General features: G+C 38.4%; 3 protein-coding genes and 3 pseudogenes across 6 annotated transcripts; all 6 read right to left on the minus strand.

Annotated features, from left to right (window-relative positions):
• Positions 1-3,095: 3,095 nt before the first annotated feature.
• LOC103322407 (1-aminocyclopropane-1-carboxylate oxidase homolog 1-like) lies at positions 3,096-6,255 on the minus strand. The gene is made up of 3 exons (XM_008224324.2): positions 4,756-6,255; positions 3,871-4,192; positions 3,096-3,656 (listed from the first exon to the last, which is right to left on the minus strand). The coding sequence occupies exons 1-3, from the start codon at positions 5,292-5,294 to the stop codon at positions 3,405-3,407; spliced, it is 1,113 nt and encodes a 370-aa protein (XP_008222546.2). The 5' UTR covers positions 5,295-6,255; the 3' UTR covers positions 3,096-3,404.
• Positions 6,256-6,823: 568 nt separating this feature from the next.
• On the minus strand, positions 6,824-9,352 carry LOC103322408 (1-aminocyclopropane-1-carboxylate oxidase homolog 1-like). Its single transcript, XM_089045295.1, has 3 exons — positions 8,723-9,352; positions 7,608-7,923; positions 6,824-7,326 (listed from the first exon to the last, which is right to left on the minus strand). Exons 1-3 carry the CDS (start codon positions 9,274-9,276, stop codon positions 7,069-7,071), a joined length of 1,128 nt encoding a protein of 375 aa, XP_088901421.1. The 5' UTR covers positions 9,277-9,352; the 3' UTR covers positions 6,824-7,068.
• A 599-nt stretch (positions 9,353-9,951) lies between these two features.
• On the minus strand, positions 9,952-13,268 carry LOC107880504 (anaphase-promoting complex subunit 2-like; annotated as a pseudogene). Its single transcript, XR_016123587.1, has 9 exons — positions 13,187-13,268; positions 12,995-13,089; positions 12,445-12,538; positions 11,739-11,797; positions 11,522-11,610; positions 11,365-11,446; positions 10,814-11,004; positions 10,262-10,330; positions 9,952-10,150 (listed from the first exon to the last, which is right to left on the minus strand). The product of XR_016123587.1 is annotated as an anaphase-promoting complex subunit 2-like (transcript).
• A 152-nt stretch (positions 13,269-13,420) lies between these two features.
• LOC103322406 (1-aminocyclopropane-1-carboxylate oxidase homolog 1-like) lies at positions 13,421-15,518 on the minus strand (annotated as a pseudogene). Its single transcript, XR_016123868.1, has 3 exons — positions 14,979-15,518; positions 14,100-14,421; positions 13,421-13,879 (listed from the first exon to the last, which is right to left on the minus strand). The product of XR_016123868.1 is annotated as a 1-aminocyclopropane-1-carboxylate oxidase homolog 1-like (transcript).
• On the minus strand, positions 13,421-18,071 carry LOC103322405 (1-aminocyclopropane-1-carboxylate oxidase homolog 1-like). The gene is made up of 5 exons (XM_089045294.1): positions 17,420-18,071; positions 16,764-17,079; positions 14,979-16,482; positions 14,100-14,302; positions 13,421-13,879 (listed from the first exon to the last, which is right to left on the minus strand). Exons 1-3 carry the CDS (start codon positions 17,971-17,973, stop codon positions 16,225-16,227), a joined length of 1,128 nt encoding a protein of 375 aa, XP_088901420.1. The 5' UTR covers positions 17,974-18,071; the 3' UTR covers positions 13,421-13,879; positions 14,100-14,302; positions 14,979-16,224.
• Positions 18,072-18,475: 404 nt separating this feature from the next.
• On the minus strand, positions 18,476-21,978 carry LOC148920472 (anaphase-promoting complex subunit 2-like; annotated as a pseudogene). Its single transcript, XR_016123588.1, has 9 exons — positions 21,901-21,978; positions 21,405-21,519; positions 21,204-21,286; positions 20,591-20,710; positions 20,210-20,275; positions 20,054-20,134; positions 19,510-19,701; positions 18,974-19,042; positions 18,476-18,862 (listed from the first exon to the last, which is right to left on the minus strand). The product of XR_016123588.1 is annotated as an anaphase-promoting complex subunit 2-like (transcript).
• Between the last annotated feature and the right edge of the window lie 2,541 nt (positions 21,979-24,519).

Consider the following 24,519-nt stretch of genomic DNA (forward strand, 5'->3'; position numbering starts at 1 on the left):
GCAATCTACCAAAGGCTAGTAAACAAAATTTTCAAGAAGCAAATGGGCAAGACTATGAAGGTCTACGTGGACAATATGCTAGTCAAAGCTCCCCAGCGAGCAGACCACATCATCTACATAAAGTATCAACATGATGATCTTCCTATCCTTGAACACACGAGAGCACAGGAAACAATCCGATTCACATCTTCTATACCTAATCAGCAACATATAGGTGTCAAAGCGTTTGTACCACTGTCTTGGAGATTGCTTAAGCCCATATAATGACTTCTTCAACCTACAAACCAAATTTCCTTTACTTGCTTCAATGAAACCTTGAGGTTGACTCATATAGATGTCTTCCTCTAAGCCTCCATGAAGGAAGGTTGTATTCACATCCATTTGTTCCACCTCCACATCCCATTGTGCCACCATGGAGAGCAACAACCATATAGAAGTATGTTTTACAACCGGGGGAAATATTTCATCATAATCAACTCCTTCCTTTTGTAGGTACCCCTTGGCCACTGGACGAGCTTTGAACATAGTTGGCTCTTTCTCATGTATCCCTTCCTTCTTTCTAAATATCCATTTGCAGCCGACACCTTCTGATCTTTGGGTTTAGGAACCAACTTCCACACAGAGTTCTGGTGTAGAGATTCTATCTCATCCATCATAGCACCTATCCAACTTTTCGCTCTGAACTCTCAATTGCTTCTTAGAACGTGGTTGGATCTTCTTCACTCATGCTTAAAGCATAGTGAACTACGTTTGTGTCCCATCCAAACCTTTGAAGAAGTTTGATTGTTCTCTTGGGCCTGGATCTAGCTATAGATGACGGCTCCACCTCATCTTGAGCCTCTTTTTCTTCTTCATCTTAAGTGTCGGACTCCACCACCTCATGAACATCTTCAATTGGCTGCATTCTTAAGAGTATCCCAGAACACTCCGTGGTGAAATATTAACAGCTATCTTCATGCTAACAACATCATCATTCACCTCCGGTTTCTTGATTTTAATCATAAGCATGGTTTTCTCATCAAACACTACATCCTACTGAGCATTTTCTTCGAATTAACTAGAACCCATAACTTGAAAACTTTCACACCGCTCTCAAAGCCTAGGAAAATGCACTCAAGAGAGTTTAGTTTCAACTTAGTTTTCTCATCACTGGGTATGAGAGAATAAACGCTGCATCCAAATACTTTAAAATTAGTATACTCAATAGATTTATTTGACCATACCTCTTCCGCACACTTGAAATCAAGATACTTCGATGGCGACCCGTTAACCAAAGAGGAAGCGTGGTAAACCTCCCCCATCTAAAACACCTCGAGCAAGCCGGCATGAATTCTCATGCACCTCTCACGCTCCATGAGAGTTCTAGTCCTCTTCTCTGCGGCTCCATTTTGTTGGGGCATCTTCCTCACTGTAAAATGCCTCTTGACACCCTCGCTCTTGCAAAACTCCAAAAATTTGCTATCTTTATATTCTCCTCCATTATCACTTCTTAAGATCTTGATCTTTCTTCCCGTAAGGTTCTCTACTTCCGCCTTCCACTCCTTGAATTTGGTGAAGACCTCATATTTCTCCTCCATGAAATAGACCCAAACCTTCCTAGAAAAATCATCCAAGAATATGATGTAGTAGCGAGCTCCACCCAATGACTTAACCAATGCGGGGCCCCATACATCCGAGTGAATATAATCAAGCAATCTCGTGGTCTTATTCTCTTTGTCTTGTTGCTTGAATGTCACTTGCGACTGCTTCCCCATGGTACAATACTTGAAGAACTTGATATTGCAATTGTGTACTCCTTTTAGAAGCTTACCTCCCATGGCTTTGTAGGAATAACCATTTTTGTCAAAAGTATTGAGGGAGATGAGATTATTCTTCAATTTTGGTATGTACCTAACCATACCCAATGTCCTAACCACGCCGTCATACATCTTCACCTTGATTATACCTGTTCCTTTGACTCTACAAACCAAGCCATTCCCCATTACAACTTTTTTCACCTCATATGTGTCAAACCAAGATTTGTTTGAACACATATGATATGATCACCCGGAATCCAAAATCCAATATGAAGATGAAACCCTAGAAGATACAGCAAGTGCATCAATAGTAATAATGATATCAATAAATAAAAGCTCACCATTATTGTTTTCCACGATCCTGGCTTCATCTGGCTTCTCCCTTTCGTTTCTCTTCTCTCTCAATATAGGACAATTCTTCTTCCAATGATCTTTTGATCAGCACTCAAAGCAACCATCTTTCGCCTCAGATTTTGACCTTCCCCTATTGTTCTTCTTGCCTTCGCGCTTACTCTATCAACACCTCTATCCAACCTTCACCATAAGACTTTTTGTGAAGTGAAGAGAATATTTCTAAGGAAATCAGAACCATATACATTAAGAAGCTTCAACATGGGCTCACTTAAAGATGCAAAAGTAGTGAAGGAAATGGACGGTCAAAAGAGTTGCAGTCATTTTGATTGGGCTCACGCTTGAGCTGAAGCTGTAGGAAAATAAGACGCAATTGTTTTGATTGTTTATACCCTATATGATCAATGAGAAGATCACACATGGAAAATAAGACACAATCGGTAGGGGAGTGTTCGACACCCTTTACTGCCGAACGCAACATAAGACCTCTTACCCATCCTTTCTTGCTGGGACACGTGGAGCCACCACGGGCAATATCAACAGTCCTACATCGAAGTTTCACTCAAAATCCACACCTCCCAAGACTTATAAATTAGGGCACAAGTGCCAAAAAGGAGGTAACAGAGACTTTTGGCAATTCAGCCATTACTCTATCCAGATTACTACACACTCCGCACTTATTCTTACTTAAGTATCGGAGAGCCTTCAGCCGGTACCACACCGGTGCCCAAGGGCTTACCGAGCGTTTTTTAATCTTGCAAATTCATCGCTCTACCGGAGCCGAGAAGGTGACGAAGGTCAAAGCATCACTAAGTTGGGCCCAAAAGTGCTGAACCATTTTTTAGCATCAACATCTATCATAGTTGGCTGGAATCTCATTTGGATTGGTAGCTACCATTTTTGTTGCTGGTAAAGCTTAAATTTATAGTAGATATCAGACTAAATACATATGACTCATATCAGAAGTGTATAGTTTTGCAAAGAATATAACTTTGCAATAAGCACAAGACATAAAAAAGAAGTCCAAATATTCCCAATACACTTTTGCAATGAACAGGCCAAGACATATATCAATGTTAATTACTTTGACATATGTCCTGCATTAGGCATGTACAAACAATCCACTTTTGTTGGCAAACATGATTTAACAACTGCATGAACATTATTACCTAAGCACAAAAGAGAGATTTTATGAAAATTTAAAGAAGAGGCTGATAAATATTTGTTCAGGGCTGTACTGCTCCTCTATCTCCAAGTTCAAAGCTCAAAATGAGTCAAGGCAGAGGTCCCATCAAGGCCTTTGTCATTGAAGTGGGCATTATATTCCCTTATAGTTGTCTCCCTGTACTTTGGAGGGTTGTCTTCTGACAATAGTTCTTTGATAGGTCCATAGAGTCTCCCCAATGGTTGCATACCTGTGGTAAAGAAACTTGCAACCGATACTCTTGGACCTACATGGTTCGCCAGTACCCTGTGCTGTACACTCTTGAATCTTTCATTTGATATAAGCTGCAACCCCAAAAGAACTCAACCATTGAAAAAAAATTAAAAATAAGTATAAAAAAACCCAAATGAGGAAACCAGATGGAAGAATTTGAGACATATTCTAGTACAATAATAGTATATACTACTGCAGCCTAATCCCTTTTAAGAAGTATAAATAACATCTCCCTTTCAATTAAAGAAAAAAAAAATGAAGAAGAAGAAGAGTAGCTGTACTTGCCTGTAGAAGATCTCCAATGTTAACTACTAGAGCCCCAGGAACAGGAGGTACATCAATCCACTTGTTGTGATGAAGAACTTGGAGACCGCCAATATGATCTTGCAGAAGGACTGTGATAAAGTCACTGTCAGCGTGCTTGCTTGTCCCCAGAGTTAACTCTGGCTGTGGACATGAGGGATAGTAATGGCCTACAAGCACAAGCCCTAAACTACAATCTATGTCATTCAAGTGACTTGGCTTTAGCCCAAGAGCCTCCGACAGCAACTCAAACAACAACTTCCCCAGTTTCATTACTTGCTTGGAGTACTCAATAAGTATGTCTCTACAAATGTTGAAACACAGAAAAGTACATGAAGTTGTCATATATATATGATTCAATTAAAAATTGTAGAGCCAGGCATTTAACCAAAATGGTGAGCTGAACGGCTTTTGATTTATGTTCAGAAAAGGCAAATGGCCTAATGTCAGATGTCACCTACTTACTCATGTATAAACCTTGGATTAAGCTCATTCTTATTTAAAATATGGGATTCTTGTTTGGGACATTCTACCGCTCAAGGACATGATACAGCTTCGTCACAGGCCATAACAGATAATTAAGGAACTTGGCCTGCTCTAATACCACTTGTCATGGGCTAGCTAGGTGCTTGCCACTCAGCACAAAAATACCATTTGTTTGGTGATGCTGTCTACCCATATATATAAAACCCAGATGGGTGATTCGTATCCGAAGTGAGATCAATGTACATCAAACTTATCATTAAGGTGGACAAATTATATCATCTAATTAACTCATCAAGAAGGTTGGAATCTGAATCAAATTAATTAATACCATCATAAACTTTCTAATGATAGCAGAGAATTAAAAGTTTCCTTGTCACATACCTGAATACTTCTGGCATGTCTTCTGGCTTAGTAGGATTAGGAGCCATGTAGCACATAAAAGTATCCCTCCAATTAGACGCTGGTGCTCTGTGTAGATCAAAGTTGCTATTGTAGACCATAGGTTTGAAGTGATCACGAGTGTAAAACTGTTTCTTCACTTGAGTGTCTTGCTCATGAAACCCACGTACCCCATCCTTTATCTCCTCCAAAACATCAATAGGTATTCCGTGATTCGCAATTTGAAAAAATCCCCAAGTCTCTGATGCCTCTCCAACTTTTGTAACAATCTCCTTGCGTTTCGTTGGTCTATCGAACTCAAGGCCTTCAAGGTCTATGACTGGAACGCTAAACTGGGTGGCTTCTGAATCAAAGTTGTTGTTGATGGAGTACTGATCTGGTGGCTGATGAAAAATTCTAGGAACCACAGTTATCCCAGCATCAACAAGGCCTTTAACACCTTCCTTGGTGTCATCAAAAGCTTTCAGTTCACTTTTTCTGTCATAATTGGTTGGAACCTCATTTGAATTGGTACCTACCATCTTGGTTACTGCTAAATCTTAATGTTTAGTGGATATCAGATCAGAAGTGTATCTTTTAGCAAAGAAGATCACTTTGCAATGAGTGAAGTGGGAAGAAAACAATATTTTTGCAAAGACCATAGGCCAAGGATGATGCCAAAGTACTTTATAATATATTAGCAGAGTTGACCGAAAAAAAAACATATTGGCAGAGTTGTGTTTTTCACATTAATATATTCATTTTGGATTAACAATTCAGAGTACAGACAGATAATATTATAAAATTCAACTTTGGTAAACGGAAATATGATGTTTATTACAAAATTTTAATAACAGGTCCATGTTTGATCCTAATAACTTCAATACTTCGGGCTCGTTTGGTACGGGGAATTGTCATGGACTGGACTAAATTTTGATATTGTCTTAGATTGGCTTGGCATGGTCTAATTGAAAGAGAAGGAAAGTTGTTTGGCTAAGGATTGATTCAATTAATGGGTTTGGGTTAGTGGCTGTTGGAGAGAGGGAAGGGATGAAGTGGGCGGGGTCAGTGGCTGTCAAATAGAGAAGATGAGAGAAAGGCAAAGCCGCTCCAGACCCAGCTTTCTCATACTGCTCGAAAGCTACGGAGGGGAGGGGTATTTGGGTTTGTTTGGGATGAGGGAGGAACAATTTTTTTTATTTTATGAGGTTGCTGCGATGGTGGATTGAGGTTGCTGTGATGGTGGGGGGTTTGGATCGGTTGCAGGTGCTTGGGTGATCGGTGGTTGTAGATGGCGCTTGGATGGTCAGTGGTTGCAGGCGCTTGGGTCGGGACTATGTTGTCCTCCCATTCATCGGGGGTCTCATTAAGAACACCTAAGAAGGTGTTTTTGGTGGGGCCAGTATTAACAATCCCACTTAAAACTAGAACCAAGTGTAAACAAACATGCGATAAAAATTGGTCTAGTCCAATCCAAGCCAAGAAGGTGTAACAAACGAGCTCCGAAGTTTCCATAGTAGTAAAGCACTTGTATTCGTATATTATAAAGGGAGATTCACTGTTATACCTAATATAAGAGCCCAAACTATAAATAAATAAATAAATAAAAATTATATGAAATGGACTTTAGAAACACATTCAAAGCCCATTTACAACATAACAAAAAGGCTTTTAACTTCGGCTTTTTATCACAAAACGTCACCGACGTTTGCGAAACTATCAGATTGCATTCTTAAAGTTTTTTTGTATCACCCATGGTCCCTAACGTTAATATAAGTGCTCTTAAATAGTGTCTATGTCAAAAAAACTGTTAAATGCAGGGATATAGGTGCCTGATTTCTTAAAACAAACCCAACCCAAAAACCTCATAAAAAAATTCAAAACATTGAATAGGGCATCAAAGTAATTTAATAATCAAAATTAAATTCAATAAGGCCAACTTTCAATTTTTGGGTTTATTTATATAAATTAAATGGTGTAAGGTTTATTTATAGTTTTAGTGTTAAGAATGGGTATATGACTAAATATCTATAATATAACAGGTATAGACAAATAATGCTCAGAATTCTGCTTGTGTTAAAGCAAAAAAATTATGCTTTTGTTGGCAAGCATGATTTTGCAGCGTTTATTGGAAAGCCATAATATTTCACAACAGATTATAAACAACCAATGTACTATAACCATACATTTGACTATATGTCCTGCATCAGGCATGAACAAACAATCAACTTAGTATTGTGTATGAAGCGATATTTTCATGCCAAGTTATTTAGTAGACACCATTTGTTCATTGCAGTTGCTCCTATGCCTCCAAGTTCAGAGCTTGAAATGAGTCAAGGCAGAGGTCCCATCAAGGCCTTTGTTATGGAAGTGAGAATTAAAGTCCTTCTCAGTTGTCTCCCTGTACTTTGGAAGATTATCTTCTGATAGCAACTCCTTAATGGGTCCATAGATTCGTGGCAATGCTAAAAAACCTGTGCTAAAGAAACTCGCAACAGATACTCTTGGACAGGCACGATTTGCCAATACCCTGTGTTCTACACTCCTGAATCTGTCATTTGATATAAGCTGAAAGTCCAAAAGAATTCAATATCAGAAAACCCAAACTAGGAAATGAAATTGAAGAATTTGAGCCATATTCTAATGATTATACTACAACAGCGGGACAGTCAGAAGCCCTATGCGAAAACTAAAATGAGGCCATGCTACTATGAAAGTTTTCCTCACATTCTGGACAACCTAATACATGTGTGCAATCATAATGTAATAGTACCTTTTTAATTAAAAAAGAACCCAACTGTATCTCCTACAAAGTATAAAAGAGGAATAAGAATTATAGTTATACTTGCCTGTAGAAGATCTCCAATGTTAACCACTAGAGCCCCAGGCACAGGAAGTACATCAATCCACTTGTTCTGATGAAGAACTTGAAGACCACCAATATGATCTTGCAGAAGGACTGTGATAAAGTCATTGTCAGCGTGCTTGCTTGTGCCCAAAGTTAACTCTGGCTGTGGACAGGGGGGATAGTAATGGCCTAGAATCTGAAGCCCTAAACTACAATCCATGTCATTCAAGTGACTTGGCTTCAGCCCAAGAGCCTCAGACAGCAACTCGAACAACAACTTCCCCAACTTCATTACTTGCTTGGAGTACTCAACAAGTATGTCTCTACAAAATTGAAACCCAGAAAAACTAAGGCTCCTTTTGGAAGGAGGGATTTGAAAGAAGGGATTTAGATTTAACAAAGCTAAATTTGCTAAAAAAAACAAGAACCACATTAGATTGAATGTATTCTTGTTAAACATTAATGCACATTTGAGAGAGATTTCTACAAGACAGCAGAATTTTCTAGAATAATATAGAATGAAAAGTCAGTGGTTGTATTCCCTAAACACTAGTTAATGAAGCTAGTAGAAAGCTCTAGTAGAAAACTACAATATATGGCTGAAATTACTTAGACAAAGTCGGTTACTGTGCAAACCGACTTAACTAAGCAAAAAGCCAACTTAGATAGTCGGTTCAGCAGCTCTATATATAGCTATAACAGCCCACTAATGTATTCAAGTTAAGAAAGCTGAAAAACCACCAGCTGTTTAAACTCACATCAGTCACCTCTTGTATCCAATCAACTCTAAAGCCTTGTACCCTTCTTATTTCAATCAATAAAATAAGTTTATCTTGTTACTCTTTTAAGAAAGTTTTCTATTCATTATCAAGCTATTGTCCTAAACAATATCAACCATTTTCCTAAGCCTCTCTTCTCCCTAAAACTAACAATTCTAAATAACTAGACATTTGAAATGACTATATGGAAGGAATCATTTGAAATCCACTTATTTTCTTCCTTTCTTTCTTGTTCAAATCTTGGCATATATGGATTGTAAATTTATAGATTCGAAATCCCTCCATGGAAATGGAACCTAATATCATATTAAACCAGAAACTTATAAGCTTCCTTTTCACATACCTGCATACTTGCGGCAAGTCTTCTGGCTTAGGAGGATTAGGAGCCATATTACACAAAAAAGTGTCCCGCCAATTAGTTGCCGGTGCACTATAAAGATCAAAGTTGCTGTTGTAGATCACAGGTCTGACGCGATCACGAGTGTAATACTTCTTCTTCACCTCAGTGTCTTGCTCAAAAAAACCACGTACCCCATTCTTTATCTCTTCCAAAACATCAACAGGTATGCCATGATTGGCAATTTGGAAAAAGCCCCAAGTCTCTGATGCCTCTCCAACTTTGGCAACAGTCTCCTTGCGCTTGGTTGGACTGTTATCATATTCAAGGCCTTCCAGGTCTATGACTGGAATTCTGAGCTGGGTTTTGGTGGGTTCTGAATCACAAGTGTTGTTGATGGGATACTGATCTACTGGTAGATGAAAAATTCTTGGAACCTTGGTTATCCCAGCATCAACAAGGCCTTTAACACCTTCCTTTGTGTCATCAAAAGTTTTTACTTCACTTTTTCTGTCATAATTTGCTATGCTTGGAACCTCGTTTGTGCGGGTGGCTACCATTTTCGTTTGTGTCTGCAGGATGGTAGAGCTAAAGCTTATCCAACTAGATACGGATTGCCAAAGTTCAGACCATAAATAAGTGAGGTTGGAAGAAACTACAAGCAACATATTTGCTATAAATGACTGTGGGGCCGGTTGACGCTAAAGACATTTTTGGGGTGGCCAAAGGATATACAATGCTAATTCATTATTTGGATTGGTTGGGTATCACTGATACAAGAGGTGAGAAATTTCATGATTGAAAGAAAACTAAAGGATGGCTTGTGACACATAGGTCTTTTTTTTTTTTTTTAATACAAGCGATAGTCTAAATTACTTATGTAATAAAATTTCACACACACTACTAAGTTGTCATTTGGTTTGAACCTGAGAACACTAGTCATCAAGTCAAGGCCTTTTTCCACTCAGCTAGACCCTATTCACATGAAATTTCTCACATGATAATCTGAACAAGATGCTTAGAATCCTATTCACATCAAGCTTCTCATTTGGGTAGCAGCCACCAATATGCTCTGACACAGGCTTCACATTTGTTCTCTTAATTTTCAGTTCTGCAGGATCAAACCTATGGGCTTTGTTTCCATGAACTCTCGTACAACACGAAGAGAGGCATAAAGAGTTGTACTTCAACTCTCACCTTTCCCCTCAAACGAATTGGAAAGAAAAGAAGAAGAGTTACACCAGGATAATACATTTTGCCAAGCTTTATAATTTTTACTAAAATTAGTAGAGTCCTAATTCTGTTAGTTGACTACTTTTTCAAAAAATACATTCCATCTCTTAGTTCCAACTTCTCTTCGGAAACTAGACCCGTCAAGAAACTTTGCAGCTGTTGGAGATTTTTGTCGTAAGGAGGATCGGCTATGCAGAACATCTGCAGGAATGAATGTGTTAAGAAATCTATTTAAAACAGTAACTTTCTTACCAGATATCATGTTACTTGGCAGAAACCAAATATCACGGGGAGTGTTAAAATCATCCTTACCTTGAGAGTATTATGAATTCAATCTAATGCCATGCTTCCAAAGTTTGTGAGCATCCCCAAGATAAATTTCTGCAAAAAACCAAATACCATTTGAAAAGCTGAGAACACAATGGCACCATGCATTTTTATCTGTTGACATATTTGAGATTGATACTCAAGACTGGACAAAGTTAACATGGTTATTATAATTGGTAAGCTATCAATTATGTGTTTCCTTTCCCCTCCCCTTAGTGGGAAAAGAAGGGAGTTAAATTTCTACTTCACTTGATTATTTCAGCTATTGACAAGTTGGTAAAATGTGGAAGATAGTGTCATGAGCAGCAATTTTGTTCCCCCCTTTTGGTCTTTATAAAGAATATCCAGTATGAAAATGAAAATCCAGAGACAGAAAACTAGAACTTAAGGCCGTAGTACCTAGAGATGGAAATATACTGAAAGCAAAAGAAGATCCAGTATGAAAATGAATTGGTAGATCCTTCCCAAACAACTCAACCCATTGGGATGGATTTAAACGTATACCAAGATGTGGTCAATCTTGCACACATCACATACCTCATACACAGTCATTTCCTTGTGCAGTTGATCCTCCACAGAGGCTACAGAGCTCTCCCCCTCTTCATCAGCAACTATAAGATCCTCGATGCTTCCATTCGTACCACCTTTTTACCACTGTCAACCATACCTTCCATTAGTGTAAACACGTGGTCTTCAGAGTCTGGCCCAAATGATTCTGCAAGAATTCCCTTCAATAGGAAAAAAGAGGCTAACATATGAGTTTTCCTCTTGACTTCCAAAGCTTAAAACTTCAATAAATAACAAGAACCCATTTGAAAAAAATTTAGCTCGTGGGGAACGTTTGACTTTTCAATAAATGTGTCATATCATTCAACTCGAAATTCAAAATGATTAAAGGTAACTAAGAAAAAAAAAAAAAATAAAAAATCTGTAATCAGTATAAGTAACCACTGCTGCTGAGAAATCCAGAGTTTCTAATACTCTTTACTCTGTCACCAAGACAGATGACTCAAAACCGGGGGCTAGGGTTTGTGTCCACAGACAACATGTAAATCTTACACACGAAAGTATTGGTCTATCAAGCACACCTTGCTTATCCAGAAATTTATCCTGCGATTAAGTATGTCTGTTGGAATCCCAATTGCAGCTGCAAGATTCTTAGAGGTCCGGCTGAAAGTATAAGATATCAGTATGGCAAGAAAATAGGAAACAACATAAAATGCATTAAAATATTTCTGATGCTACCTTGTCTGATTTTGAAATTGCATTATAATTGCTGCATGCACTGGAGATACCACAAATTGCACTGCTCTATCTTCAAATTGCAACTCCAACTAAAACAGCACCAACCATCATAAGTATTGTTAATGTCAATTCAGTGGTTCAGGAAATATGGAAAATCGAAGCAAGTCAAAACTCTCCTAATAGAAAGGCCTGAAATGACATAGTGTAAGCATCTTACCTTGACTGTACCAAGACTTTTCTTGCTAGTCAATTTAGAATGAGTCAAACATAAGTTTACTCATGCAGAGAATATATCACCAATTGACTAATAACTTCGGTGAAAGAAACCATGGGCGAGGAAAATGCTGAAGTTAAGTGAATCAATAGAATAAGCGGGAAATGAATTAAATTAAAATGCATGCAAGAAATCATAACTAATGGGGGAGAGAATAGCCCAAAAACCAATCATCTGCAGGGAAGACGTAAAGTTTGGAAGGTACCTGCTTGAGATGTCTGAGTTATGGTTGCTTTAATATTGCCGTTAGTCCTCTTAGAATCAATAAGATCATTCAGCATAATTTCACATTTCTGCATGCTGCTCTCTTCAAAATGTATCTGAAGTATGATTACAAACTATGATGGAGCACGTGAGCGCCTTTAATAGGTGTATTGTGGACTTGCAAAGAATGGATGAAGTTTATAAGTAGGAAGACAAGGCCATGATGTTATTAACATCTCTGCCTCCGTCTTATAAGCACTTCCGCACGATGCTTATGTTCGGCAAGGAACCTTGAAGTATGAAGAACTGATGAAAGACATCCTAACGCATCACAGAATGAAGTGGGCATTAAAGCCCCTTATAGTTGTCTCCCTGTACTTTGGAGGGTTGTCTTCTGATCATAACTCTTTGATAGGTCCATAGAGTCTCGGCGATGGTAGCATACCTGTCGTAAAGAAGCTTGTCACCGATATTCTTGGACCGACACGGTTTGCCACTACCCTGTGCTCTACACTCTTGAATCTGCCGTTTGATACTAACTGCAAAGCAACCCCAAAAGAGCTCCAATGTTAACCCAATTTTTCATTGAATTGATGTAAAAAGAGTGTGTGTCAACTTTTAGAAAGTATAAGATAACATCTCCCTTTTGGTTAATGAAAAAAACCAACTGTGTACTTGCTTGAGCACTGGAGGCTGAGCACTTACCACTTAACCCAAAAGACTAGCCTATTAGATCAAACTCAAGTTTCCTAATCCTACTAAGCCAGAAGACATGATGTGGCACATAAAAGTGTCCCTCCAATTAGTGGCCGGTGAGCTGTATAGATCAGGATTGCTACTGTACACCAAAGGTTGGAAGTACTCACGAGTGTAAAACTGTTTCTTCACGTCAGTGTCTTGCTCAAAAAACCCACGTACCCCACCCCTTAACTCCTCCAAAAGATCAACAGGTACTCCATGATTAGCAATTTGAAAAAAGTCCGAAGTCCTGATGCCTCTCCAAGTTTTGCAACAATCTCCTTGCGTTTCGTTGGACTGTCAAACTCAAGGCCTTCAAGGTCTATGACTGGAATACTTAACTGGGTAGCTTCTGAGTCACAGTTGTTGTTGATGGAGTACTCATCCAATGGTTGATGAAAAATTCAAGGAACCTCAGTTATCCTAGCATCAACAAGACCTTTTAACACCTTCCTTGGTGTCATCAAAAGCTTTTAGTTCACTTTCCCTGTCATACTTGGTTGGAATCTCACTTGGATTGGTAGCTACCATTTTTGTTGCTGGTAAAGCTTAAATTTATAGTGGATATCAGACTAAATACATATGATTCAGATCAAAAGTGCATATTTTTGCGAAGAATATAACTTTGCAATGAGCACAAGACATAAAAAAGAAGTTCAAATATTCCCAATACACTTTTGCAATGAGCAGGCCAAGACAAATATCTATATTAATTCCCTTGACATATGTCCTGCATCAGGCATTTACAAACAATCCACTTTTGTTGGCAAACATGATTTAACAATTGCATGAACATTATTGCCTAACCACAACACAGAGATTTTATGAAAATTTAAAGAAGAGGCTGATAAATATTTGTTCAGGGCTGTACTGCTCCTCTATCTCCAAGTTCAAAGCTCAAAATGAGTCAAGGCAGAGGTCCCATCAAGGCCTTTGTCATTGAAGTGGGCATTATATTCCCTTATAGTTGTCTCCCTGTACTTTGGAAGGTTGTCTTCTGACAATAGTTCTTTGATAGGTCCATAGAGTCTCCCCAATGGTTGCATACCTGTGGTAAAGAAACTTGCAACCGATACTCTTGGACCTACACGGTTCGCCAGTACCCTGTGCTCTACGCTCTTGAATCTTTCATTTCATATAAGCTGCAACAACCCCAAAAGAACTCAACCGTTGAAAAAAAAAATTAAAAATAAATATAAAAAAAATCCAAATGAGGAAACCAGATGGAAGAATTTCAGACATATTCTAGTAAAATAATAGTATATACTACTACAGCCTACTCCCTTTTAAGAAGTATAAATAACATCTCCCTTTCAATTAAAGGAAAAAAAAATGAAGAAGAAGAAGAATAGTTGTACTTGCCTGTAGAAGATCTCCAATGTTAACTACTAGAGCCCCAGGAACAGGAGGTACATCAATCCACTTGTTCTGATAAAGAACTTGGAGACCGCCAATATGATCTTGCAGAAGGACTGTGATAAAGTCATTGTCAGCATGCTTGCTTGTCCCAAGAGTTAACTCTGGCTGTGGACATGAGGGATAGTAATGGCCTACAAGCACAAGCCCTAAACAATAATCTATGTCATTCAAGTGACTTGGCATTAGCCCAAGAGACTCCGACAGCAACTAGAACAACAACTTTCCCAGTTTCATTACTTGCTTGGAGTAACCAATAAGTATGTCTCTACAAATGTTGAAACACAGAAAAGCACATGAAGTTGTCATATATATATGATTCAATTAAAAATTGTAGAGCCAGGCATTTAACCAAAATGGTGAGCTGAACGGCTTTTGATTTATGTTTAGAAAAGGCAAATGGCCTACTGTCAGATGTCACCTACTTACTCATGTATAAACCTTGGATTAAGCTCATTCTTATTTAAAATATGGGATTCTTGTTTGGGACATTCTACCCCTCCCGGACACGATACGGCTTTGTCACAGGCCATAACAGAAGGAACTTGGCCTGCTCTAATACCACTTGTCATGGGCTAGCTAGGTGCTTGCCACTCAGCACAAAAATACCAGTTGTTTGGTGATGCTGTCTACCCATATATATAAAACCCCGATGGGTGATTCGTATCCGAAGTGAGATCAATGTACATCAAACTTATCATTAAGGTGGACAAATCATATCATCTAATTAAGTCATCAAGAAGGTTGGAATCTGAATCAAATTAATTAATACCATCATAAACTTTCTAATGATAGCAGAGAATTAAAAGTTTCCTTGTCACATACCTGAATACTTCTGGCATGTCTTCTGGCTTAGTAGGATTAGGAGCCATGTAGCGCATAAAAGTATCCCTCCAATTAGACGCTGGTGCTCTGTGTATATCAAAGTTGCTATTGTAGACCACAGGTTTGAAGTGATCACGAGTTGTACAACTGTTTCTTCACTTGAGTATCTTGCTCATAAAACCCACGTACGCCATCCTTTATCTCCTCCAAAACATCAATAGGTATTCCGTGATTCACAATTTGAAAAAATCCCCAAGTCTCTGATGCCTCTCCAACTTTTGTAACAATCTCCTTGTGTTTCGTTGGTCTATCAAACTCAAGGCCTTCAAGGTCTATGACTGGAACACTAAACTGGGTGGCTTCTGAATCAAAGTTGTTGTTGATGGAGTACTGATCTGGTGGTTGAAGATAAATTCTAGGAACCACAGTGATCCCAGCATCAACAAGGCCTTTAACACCTTCCTTGGTGTCATCAAAAGCTTTTAGTTCACTTTTTCTGTCATAATTGGTTGGAACCTCATTTGAATTGGTACCTACCATCTTGGTTACTGCTAAATCTTAATGTTCTAGTGGATATCAGATCAGAAGTGTATCTTTTAGCCAAGAAGATCACTTTGCAATGAGTAAAATGGGAAGAAAACAATATTTTTGCAAAGACCATAGGCCAAGGATAATGCAAAAGTACTTTATAATATATGACCGAAAAAAAAACATAGCAGAGTTGTGTTTTAGACATTAATATATTCATTTTGGGTTAACAATTCAGAGTACAGACAGATAATATCATACAATTCAACTTTCGTATACGGAAATATGATGTTGTTTATAAAATTTTAATAACAGGTCTATGTTTGATCCTAATAACTTCAATACTTCAAGTTTCCATAGTAGTAAAGCACTCATATTCGTATATTATAAACAGGTACAGACAAATAATGCTCAGAATTCTGCTTTTGTTGGCAAGCATGATTTTACCAGTACATGAAGATTTTTATCCAACCACAATAGAGAGATTATATGGAAGTTTGTAAAAAGACCTAAAAACCTTTGCAACTTATATTGAAAGCCATAATATTTCACAACAGATTATAAACAACCAATGTACTAAAACCATAACTTTGACTATATGTCCTGCATCAGGCATGAACAAAAAATCAACTTAGTATTGTGTATGAAGCAATATTTTCATGCCAAGTTATTAAGTAGACACCATTTGTTCATTGCAGTTGCTCCTATGCCTCCAAGTTCAGAGCTTGAAATGAGTCAAGGCAGAGGTCCCATCAAGGCCTTTGTTATGGAAGTGAGAATTAAAATCCTTCTCAGTTGTCTCCCTGTACTTTGGAAGATTGTCTTCTGATAGCAACTCCTTAATGGGTCCATAGATTCGTGGCAATGCTAAAAAACCTGTGCTAAAGAAACTCGCAACAGATACTCTTGGACAGGCACGATTTGCCAATACCCTGTGTTCTACACTCCTGAATCTGTCATTTGATATAAGCTGAAAGTCCAAAAGAATTCAATATCAGAAAACCCAAACTAGGAAATGAAATTGAAGAATTTGAGCCATATTCTAATGATTATACTACAACAGCGGGACAGTCAGAAGCCCTATGCGAAAACTAAAATGAGGCCATGCTACTATGAAAATTTTCCTCACATTCTGGACAACCTAATACATGTGTGCAATCATAATGTAATAGTACCTTTTTAATTAAAAAAGAACCCAACTGTATCTCCTACAAAGTATAAAAGAGGAATAAGAATTATAGTTATACTTGCCTGTAGAAGATCTCCAATGTTAACCACTAGAGCCCCAGGCACAGGAAGTACATCAATCCACTTGTTCTGATGAAGAACTTGAAGACCACCAATATGATCTTGCAGAAGGACTGTGATAAAGTCATTGTCAGCGTGCTTGCTTGATCCCAAAGTTAACTCTGGCTGTGGACAGGGGGGATAGTAATGGCCTAGAATCCGAAGCCCTAAACTACAATCCATGTCATTCAAGTGACTTGGCTTCAGCCCAAGCGCCTCAGACAGCAACTCGAACAACAACTTCCCCAACTTCATTACTTGCTTGGAGTACTCAACAAGTATGTCTCTAAAAAATTGAAACCCAGAAAAACTAAGGCTCCTTTTGGAAGGAGGGATTTGAAAGAAGGGATTTAGATTTAACAAAGCTAAATTTGCTTAAAAAAACAAGAACCACATTAGATTGAATGTATTCTAAATAACTAGACATTTGAAATGACTATATGGAAGGAATCATTTGAAATTCACTTATTTTCTTCCTTTCTTTCCTGTTCAAATCTTGGCATATATGGATTGTAGTAGTCTATACAAACAATTTTACCATATAATGTCATTTATTTGAAATCCCTCATGGAAATGGAGCCTAATGTCATATTAAACCAGAAAATTATAGCTTCCTTGTCACATACCTGCATACTTGTGGCAAGTCTTCTGGCTTAGGAGGATTAGGAGCCATATTACACACAAAAGTATCCCGCCAATTAGTTGCCGGTGCACTATAAAGATCAAAGTTGCTGTTGTAGATCACAGGTCTGAAGCGATCACGAGTGTAATACTTCTTCTTCACCTCAGTGTCTTGCTCAAAAAAACCACGTACCCCATTCTTTATCTCTTCCAAAACATCAACAGGTATGCCATGATTGGCAATTTGGAAAAAGCCCCAAGTCTCTGCTGCCTCTCCAACTTTGGCAACAGTCTCCTTGCGCTTGGTTGGACTGTTATCATATTCAAGGCCTTCCAGGTCTATGACTGGAATTCTGAGCTGGGTTTTGGTGGGTTCTGAATCACAAGTGTTGTTGATGGGATACTGATCTACTGGTAGATGAAAAATTCTTGGAACATTGGTTATCCCAGCATCAACAAGGCCTTTAACACCTTCCTTTGTGTCATCAAAAGTTTTTACTTCACTTTTTCTGTCATAATTTGCTATGCTTGGAACCTCGTTTGTGCCGGTGGCTACCATTTTCGTTTGTGTCTGCAGGATGGTAGAGCTAAAGCTTATCCAACTAGATACGGATTGCCAAAGTTCAGACCATAAATAAGTGAGGTTGGAAGAAACTACAAGCAACATATTTGCTATAAATGACTGTGGGGCCGGTTGACGCTAAAGACATTTTTGGGGTGGCCAAAGGATATACAATGCTAATTCATTATTTGGATTGGTTGGGTATCACTGATACTAGAGGAGAGAAATTTCATGATTGAAAGAAAACTAAAGGATGGCTTGTGACACATAGGTCCTTTTTTTTTTTTTTTTTTTTAATAAAAGTGATAGTCTAAATTACGAGGGTAATGAGAATTTCTCACACACACATACACTACTAGGTTGTCATTTGGTTTGAACCTGAGAACACTAGTCATCAAGTCTAGGCCTTTTTCCACTCAGCTAGACCCTATTCACATGAAATTTCTCACATGATAATCTGAACAAGATGCTTAGAATCCTATTCACATCAAGCTTGTCATTTGGGTAGCAGCCACCAATATGGTCTGACACAGGCTTCACATTTGTTCTCTTAATTTTCAGTTCTGCAGGATCAAACCTACGGGCTTTGTTTCCATGACCTCTCGTACAACACGAAGAGAGGCATAAAGAGTTGTACTTCAGCTCTCACCTTTCCCCTCAAACGAATCAGAAAGAAAAGAAGAAGAGTTACACCAGGATAATACATTTTGCCAAGCTTTATAATTTTTACTAAAATTAGTAGAGTCCTAATTCTGTTAGTTGACTACTTTTTCAAAAAATACATTCCATCTCTTAGTTCCAACTTCTCTTCGGAAACTAGACCCGTCAAGAAACTTTGCAGCTGTTGGAGAGTTTTGTCATAAGGAGGATCGGCTATGCAGAACATCTGCAGGAATGAATGTGTTAAGAAATCTATTTAAAACAGTAACTTTCTTACCAGATATCATGTTACTTGGCAGAAACCAAATATCACGTGGAGTGTTAAAATCATCCTTACCTTGAGAGTATTATGAATTCAATCTAATGCCATGCTTCCAAAGTTTGTGAGCATCCCCAAGATAAATTTCTGCAAAAAACCAAATACCATTTGAAAAGCTGAGAACACAATGGCACCATGCATTTTTATCTGTTGACATATTTGAGATTGATACTCAAGACTGGACAAAGTTAACATGGTTATTATAATTGGCAAGCTATCAATTATGTGTTTCCTTTCCCCTCCTTAGTGGAAAAAGAAGGGAGTTAAATTTCTACTTCACTTGATTATTTCAGCTATTGACAAGTTGGTAAAATGTGGAGCAGCAATTTTGTTCCCCCCTTTTGGTCTTTATAAAGAATATCCAGTATGAAAATGAAGATCCAGAGATGGAAAACTAGAACTTAAGGCCATAGTACCTAGAGATGGAAATATACTGAAAGCAAAAGAAGATCCAGTATGAAAATGAATTGGTAGATCCTTCCCAAACAACTCAACCCATTGGGATGGATTTAAACGTATACCAAGATGTGGTCAATCTTGCACACATCACATACCTCATACACAGTCATTTCCTTGTGTAGTTGATCCTCCACAGAGGCTACAGAGCTCTCCCCCTCTTCATCAGCAACTATAAGATCCTCGATGCTTCCATTCGTACCACCATTTTTACCACTGTCAACCATACCTTCCATTAGTGTAAACACGTGGTCTTCAGAGTCTGCCCCAAATGATTCTGCAAGAATTCCCTTCAATAGGAAAAACAAGGCAAACATATGAGTTTTCCTCTTGACTTCCAAAGCTTAAAACTTCAATAAATAACAAGAACCCATTTGAAAAACATTTAGCTCGTGGGGAACGTTTGACTTTACAATAAATGACGCATCATATCATTCAACTCGAAATTCAAAATGATTAAAGGTAACTAAGAAAAAAAAAATCTGCAATCAGTAAAAGTAACCACTGCTGCTGAGAAATCCAGAGTTTCTAATACTCTTTACTCTGTCACCAAGGCAGATGACTCAAAACCGGGGGCTAGGGTTTGTGTTCAAAGACAACAAGTAAATCTGACACACGAAAGTATTAGTCTATCAAGCATACCTTGCTTATCCAGAAATTTATCCTGCGATTAAGTATGTCTGTTGGAATCCCAATTGCAGCTGCAAGATTGTTAGAGGTCAGCTGAAAGTATAAGATATCAGTATGGCAAGAAAATAGTAAACAACATAAAATGCATTAAGATATTTCTGCTGCTACCTTGTCTGATTTTGAAATTGCATTATAATTGCTGCATGCACAGGAGCAACCACGAATTGCACTGCTCTATCTTCAAATTGCAACTCCAACTAAAACAGCACCAACCATCATAAGTATTGTTAATGTCAATTCAGTGATTCAGGAAATATGGAAAATCGAAGCAAGTCAAAACTCTCCTAATAGAAAGGCGTGAAATGACATAGTGTAAGCATCACAAGTACTTATTACTTCTTGGGTCGTAATTGCTATTTTATTAGGTTCAGCCATTATAGCTGTTCGTAATCCACAAACCATTCCTACTGACGGTCAGAATTTCTTTGAATATGTCCTTGAATTCGTTTGGGACGTGAGCAAAACTCAGATTGGAGAAGAATATCTTACCTTGACCGTACCAAGACTTTTCTTCCATAGTAGTTTACGAGGGGTATTGATTTCATTAAACCTCTTTGCATAATCAGATAGTAGTTGGTCAACAGGTCCAGGTATATTAGGGGACTCATCCTGAAATTTGGTTTAAAGGTTAATCAACGTTTACTGAAATTTTGTTACAAATAGAAAATGTAGTTCTAATGACAATAACAAATGCTAATGAGATGTATATAGTATAACGGACAAAAGACATCAGTTTATGCACAAGGTTTAGAATGAGTCAAACATAAGTTGCCTAGATACTCATGCAGAGAAGTGAATCAATAGGATAGGCGGGAAATTTTAAAAGAACTAAATTAAATTAAAATGCTTGCAAGAAATCATAACTAATGGGGGCCTCAAGGAGCATTAAGCTATTAAAGCCGCTCCTAAATGCAGAAGAAACAACTAAAGTGCAAGCGATTACATTTAAACATAATCATGTTCATATGCATGGTATCACTGATTGCAGAGAAGTGTGCCAAGGAGATATTTCAAATTATGAGAATGTAAATCCTCGATCCGTCTTTTCCCTTTAACAGAAATTTCGAAATAAATGACATTACCACTGGCAACAATTCATTACCTGGATTTGGGGCCAGAAATTTGAAGAGATGATTGTTGCATCTAAAACATCCATGGAAACCCCGTTATCGCCCAGCTCAGAACCTAAGACATCCACCCCACGTTAGTGGAATAAAATAAAATAATTAGTCTTCTGGTAATGCTGGAGCGAATAGCCCAAAAACCAATCATCTGTAGGGAAGACGTAAAGTTTGGAAGGTACCTGCTTGAGATGTCTGAGTTATGGTTGCTTTAATATTGCCGTTAGTCCTCTTAGAATCAATAAGATCATTCAGCATAATTTCACATTTCTGCGTGCTGCTCTCTCCAAAATGTATCTGAAGAATGATTACAAACTATGAACATTAAGTTAGACAGTTTGAAGACTACATGAACAACCATTACACCCAACTGAACAAAGAAACCGCAAGCTTAAATATATAAAAAAAAACCCTTGCCTTGAGGTTTTTCTAGAATGCGTATCTCTGTATCGATGCCATAGTCAGATTTGTTGAGAAGCTTTTCAGCCAGCATAACACGGTATTTATAAACTCCAGCACGAAGATTAGAAATTCGATTTCCTGGTTAATTTCAATATGGAGGAAATTACCCAAAAAATAAAATTGAATCTCTGGAGTTTCTGTGGAAAAATTGAATTTGAAGAGCTTATGCTCGTAGATCGTGAAGAAGCGCAGGTCGTATATCGTGAAGAAGCTTACGCTCGTAGATAAGAGACTAAGCTCAATTCCTTCGCGTTCCACAATATGTTGTAGCTGGCTCTGCTTTTCCACAATCATCTTCTATGTGTTCGACAAAAGTTTCATGAGAGAAAGGGGTTGATTTTAAAGAACAGAGACAGAGTGGGAGTAAGAGAAGAGAGATCTACATATATTTATACTTAGAGAGAGAGAGAGAGAGAGAGAGAGAGAGAGAGAGAGAGAGAGATTGAAGAGCGGGAATGGAAGCTTGCCCGCGACGATGTGAATTATTGGACGTTGCTGGGTATTGCACCTCATCCAGATGAATCAGAACATTTGTCGGACGTTGCATGGAATGAAGTGAATTCATCTGAACCGAGCGTTCACCATATGATGTGCTCCTTTCTGTTGAAGAGGTAAATTAAGCATGGTCTTGATCACTCTTTGCTGTTGAGTAGGAGAGAAATATAGAGCTGAGCGAGGACGAGAATAAGGCAATGGACCTAGTACTTTTCCTGCCCGCTGAGCTGAGGTTCGCCGAGAGGTTGCTAACACCCAAGAGGCTCAAGAAAGTCAGATTGTTGACTATGTCTTCAACTAAGAGATATGTATCGTAATCGTGCGTGTGGTGTTTTCGCTGGTGTTTTTTTTTTTTTTTTTCCATATCTAACCAAATTGCGTGCAGGGTGTTTATACCAAAATGAACAACCAATGAATACCAAACACGTGGAACAAACCAGGGCTACGAGTGCCTTCGGCACTCGCCTTCGTACCAGGCCTACCGATCGCAACATTAGGGCAGCCCCGCCGGATGCGTGGCGTCTCACAATTGACGCCCAGAGTCCCACATCGAAACTCTCAACAAATTGCACACCTCCCAAGGCCTATAAAAGAGGACACCCATCCCAGCTTGAAGGTAATCAATCGGGACTTACGGCATACGCCTATTGATCCGAAGTTCAAACTTGTTAAATCCGACTTACTTAAGCATCGAAGAGCCTTCGCCGGTACCACACCGGTGCCTAGGATTACCGTGCGCTTGCTTTCAGATCGCACACGCCATCAAGACATCCGATACCAAGAGACCTAATCACTAAGTTACGCGGGAAAGTAGCGAACCATTTTTCTACGTCAACACAGGGGATGAGGCTCGGCCCATGCTGAAAAGGATGGCATGTATGAAACCCATCCCCTCCTAACCGAGCAGATTTGAAATGGTGGATTGGACCGATTAAGTGGCATATGACAAGCCTCTAGGTCCCAGTGGTGGGTTTGACTATCAAGCGTTCACTCAAAGGGATCAAAGTGCAGTGGCCGACCTTCCATATCGTCGAGAGAGGGCTAAGAGGCGAGCCCAAGACCATATGGGTCAGGGTTCGGGAAAGAGGGGGAGTTGAGTCCTTTGGCGGCCCGATGGCCATGACATAGATGTGGGGACAACAAAAGCCTTGAGAGCTTTTAAGGGGCATGTGAGCAAATTCTAGGGCTGGCAATGAGATGGGTCGTGTCATGTTAAGTTAGTAAACCTATTAAGATTGCTCACCTAAACTTGACCTATTTAATAAAAGTGTCGTGTCAAGTTGACCCGCAAAACAATAGCAAATAGTAACTAGGGAGGTAAAAATGTAGACAAAAATAGAAGTAGAGAAAGAGATGACTATTCAAAGAATTTTTCATTATCACAATAATGTGAGAATTGGTTATGATGAAGAAAGATACGAGTAAATTACTAAAGACAAATAATAATAAAAAAACAAAGATCCACATCTCAAATTCACAAGGTCATCAAAAAAAAAAACTAAATTTTGATAATTTAATATAAAAATACTGATTTTTTGCCTCTATGTATGTATGAGATTGAGAAAGATAAATAAATAAAATTAGAAAAATTAAGAAAATTAAGAAGAAATGAAGATACGGGTTAGGGGGTTGGCAGGTATTACAAAGGTTGACATGACCTTTTTAATAAAGAGGTTACATAAGTATTTTAGTAGGTTGGCCGATTGACCCGAAATTCACCCGTTTTTTAAACGGGTAATGGCGGGTTGATCCGAAAATTTAATTGTGTGGGTTGACCCGGTAATTTTCCATACGGGTTTCGAGTCGTGTAACAGGTAGTATCAAAAATTGCCACCCCCTATTGACTTTTGACCCAAAAGCAAGAAACATTATAATTATCATGATCGCCAATGAAATTAACACATATTCACAACCCAGAGCAGGACCACTTGGGCTAGCAGCAATGAAGAAGAATTAAAAGAAATGGTGAAAAGAATGGTAAAAATGAAAGGCAAACATGAGATTCATATAGTCCTTCACTTTACCACACAAGAGTAATGGACTGGACACACTATCGTACCATAAAAATGCAAGCATAATAGACAGAACCTGCAGACACGCACATAGCCACATTTCACTTGGACGAAATCAATAGCACAATGTTTGATTACCGAAAAACATGAACATTACTAATTTTCTCATGAAGCAAACATAAAACAGAGCATTACCAGAAATTTTCATCTACATCTCAAAATTGATTCCCAAATGTACAAATAAATAAGGATAGAAAATTCTTATCTACTTGGGCTGTCAACCATTTGTACTGCAAAGTAAGAAAATAAGGAATTAGTTTTTGAACTG

The sequence above is a fragment of the Prunus mume genome, linkage group LG2 (assembly GCF_029339155.1).
Source record: "Prunus mume cultivar Tortuosa linkage group LG2, ASM2933915v1, whole genome shotgun sequence".
NCBI lineage: Eukaryota > Viridiplantae > Streptophyta > Magnoliopsida > Rosales > Rosaceae > Prunus > Prunus mume.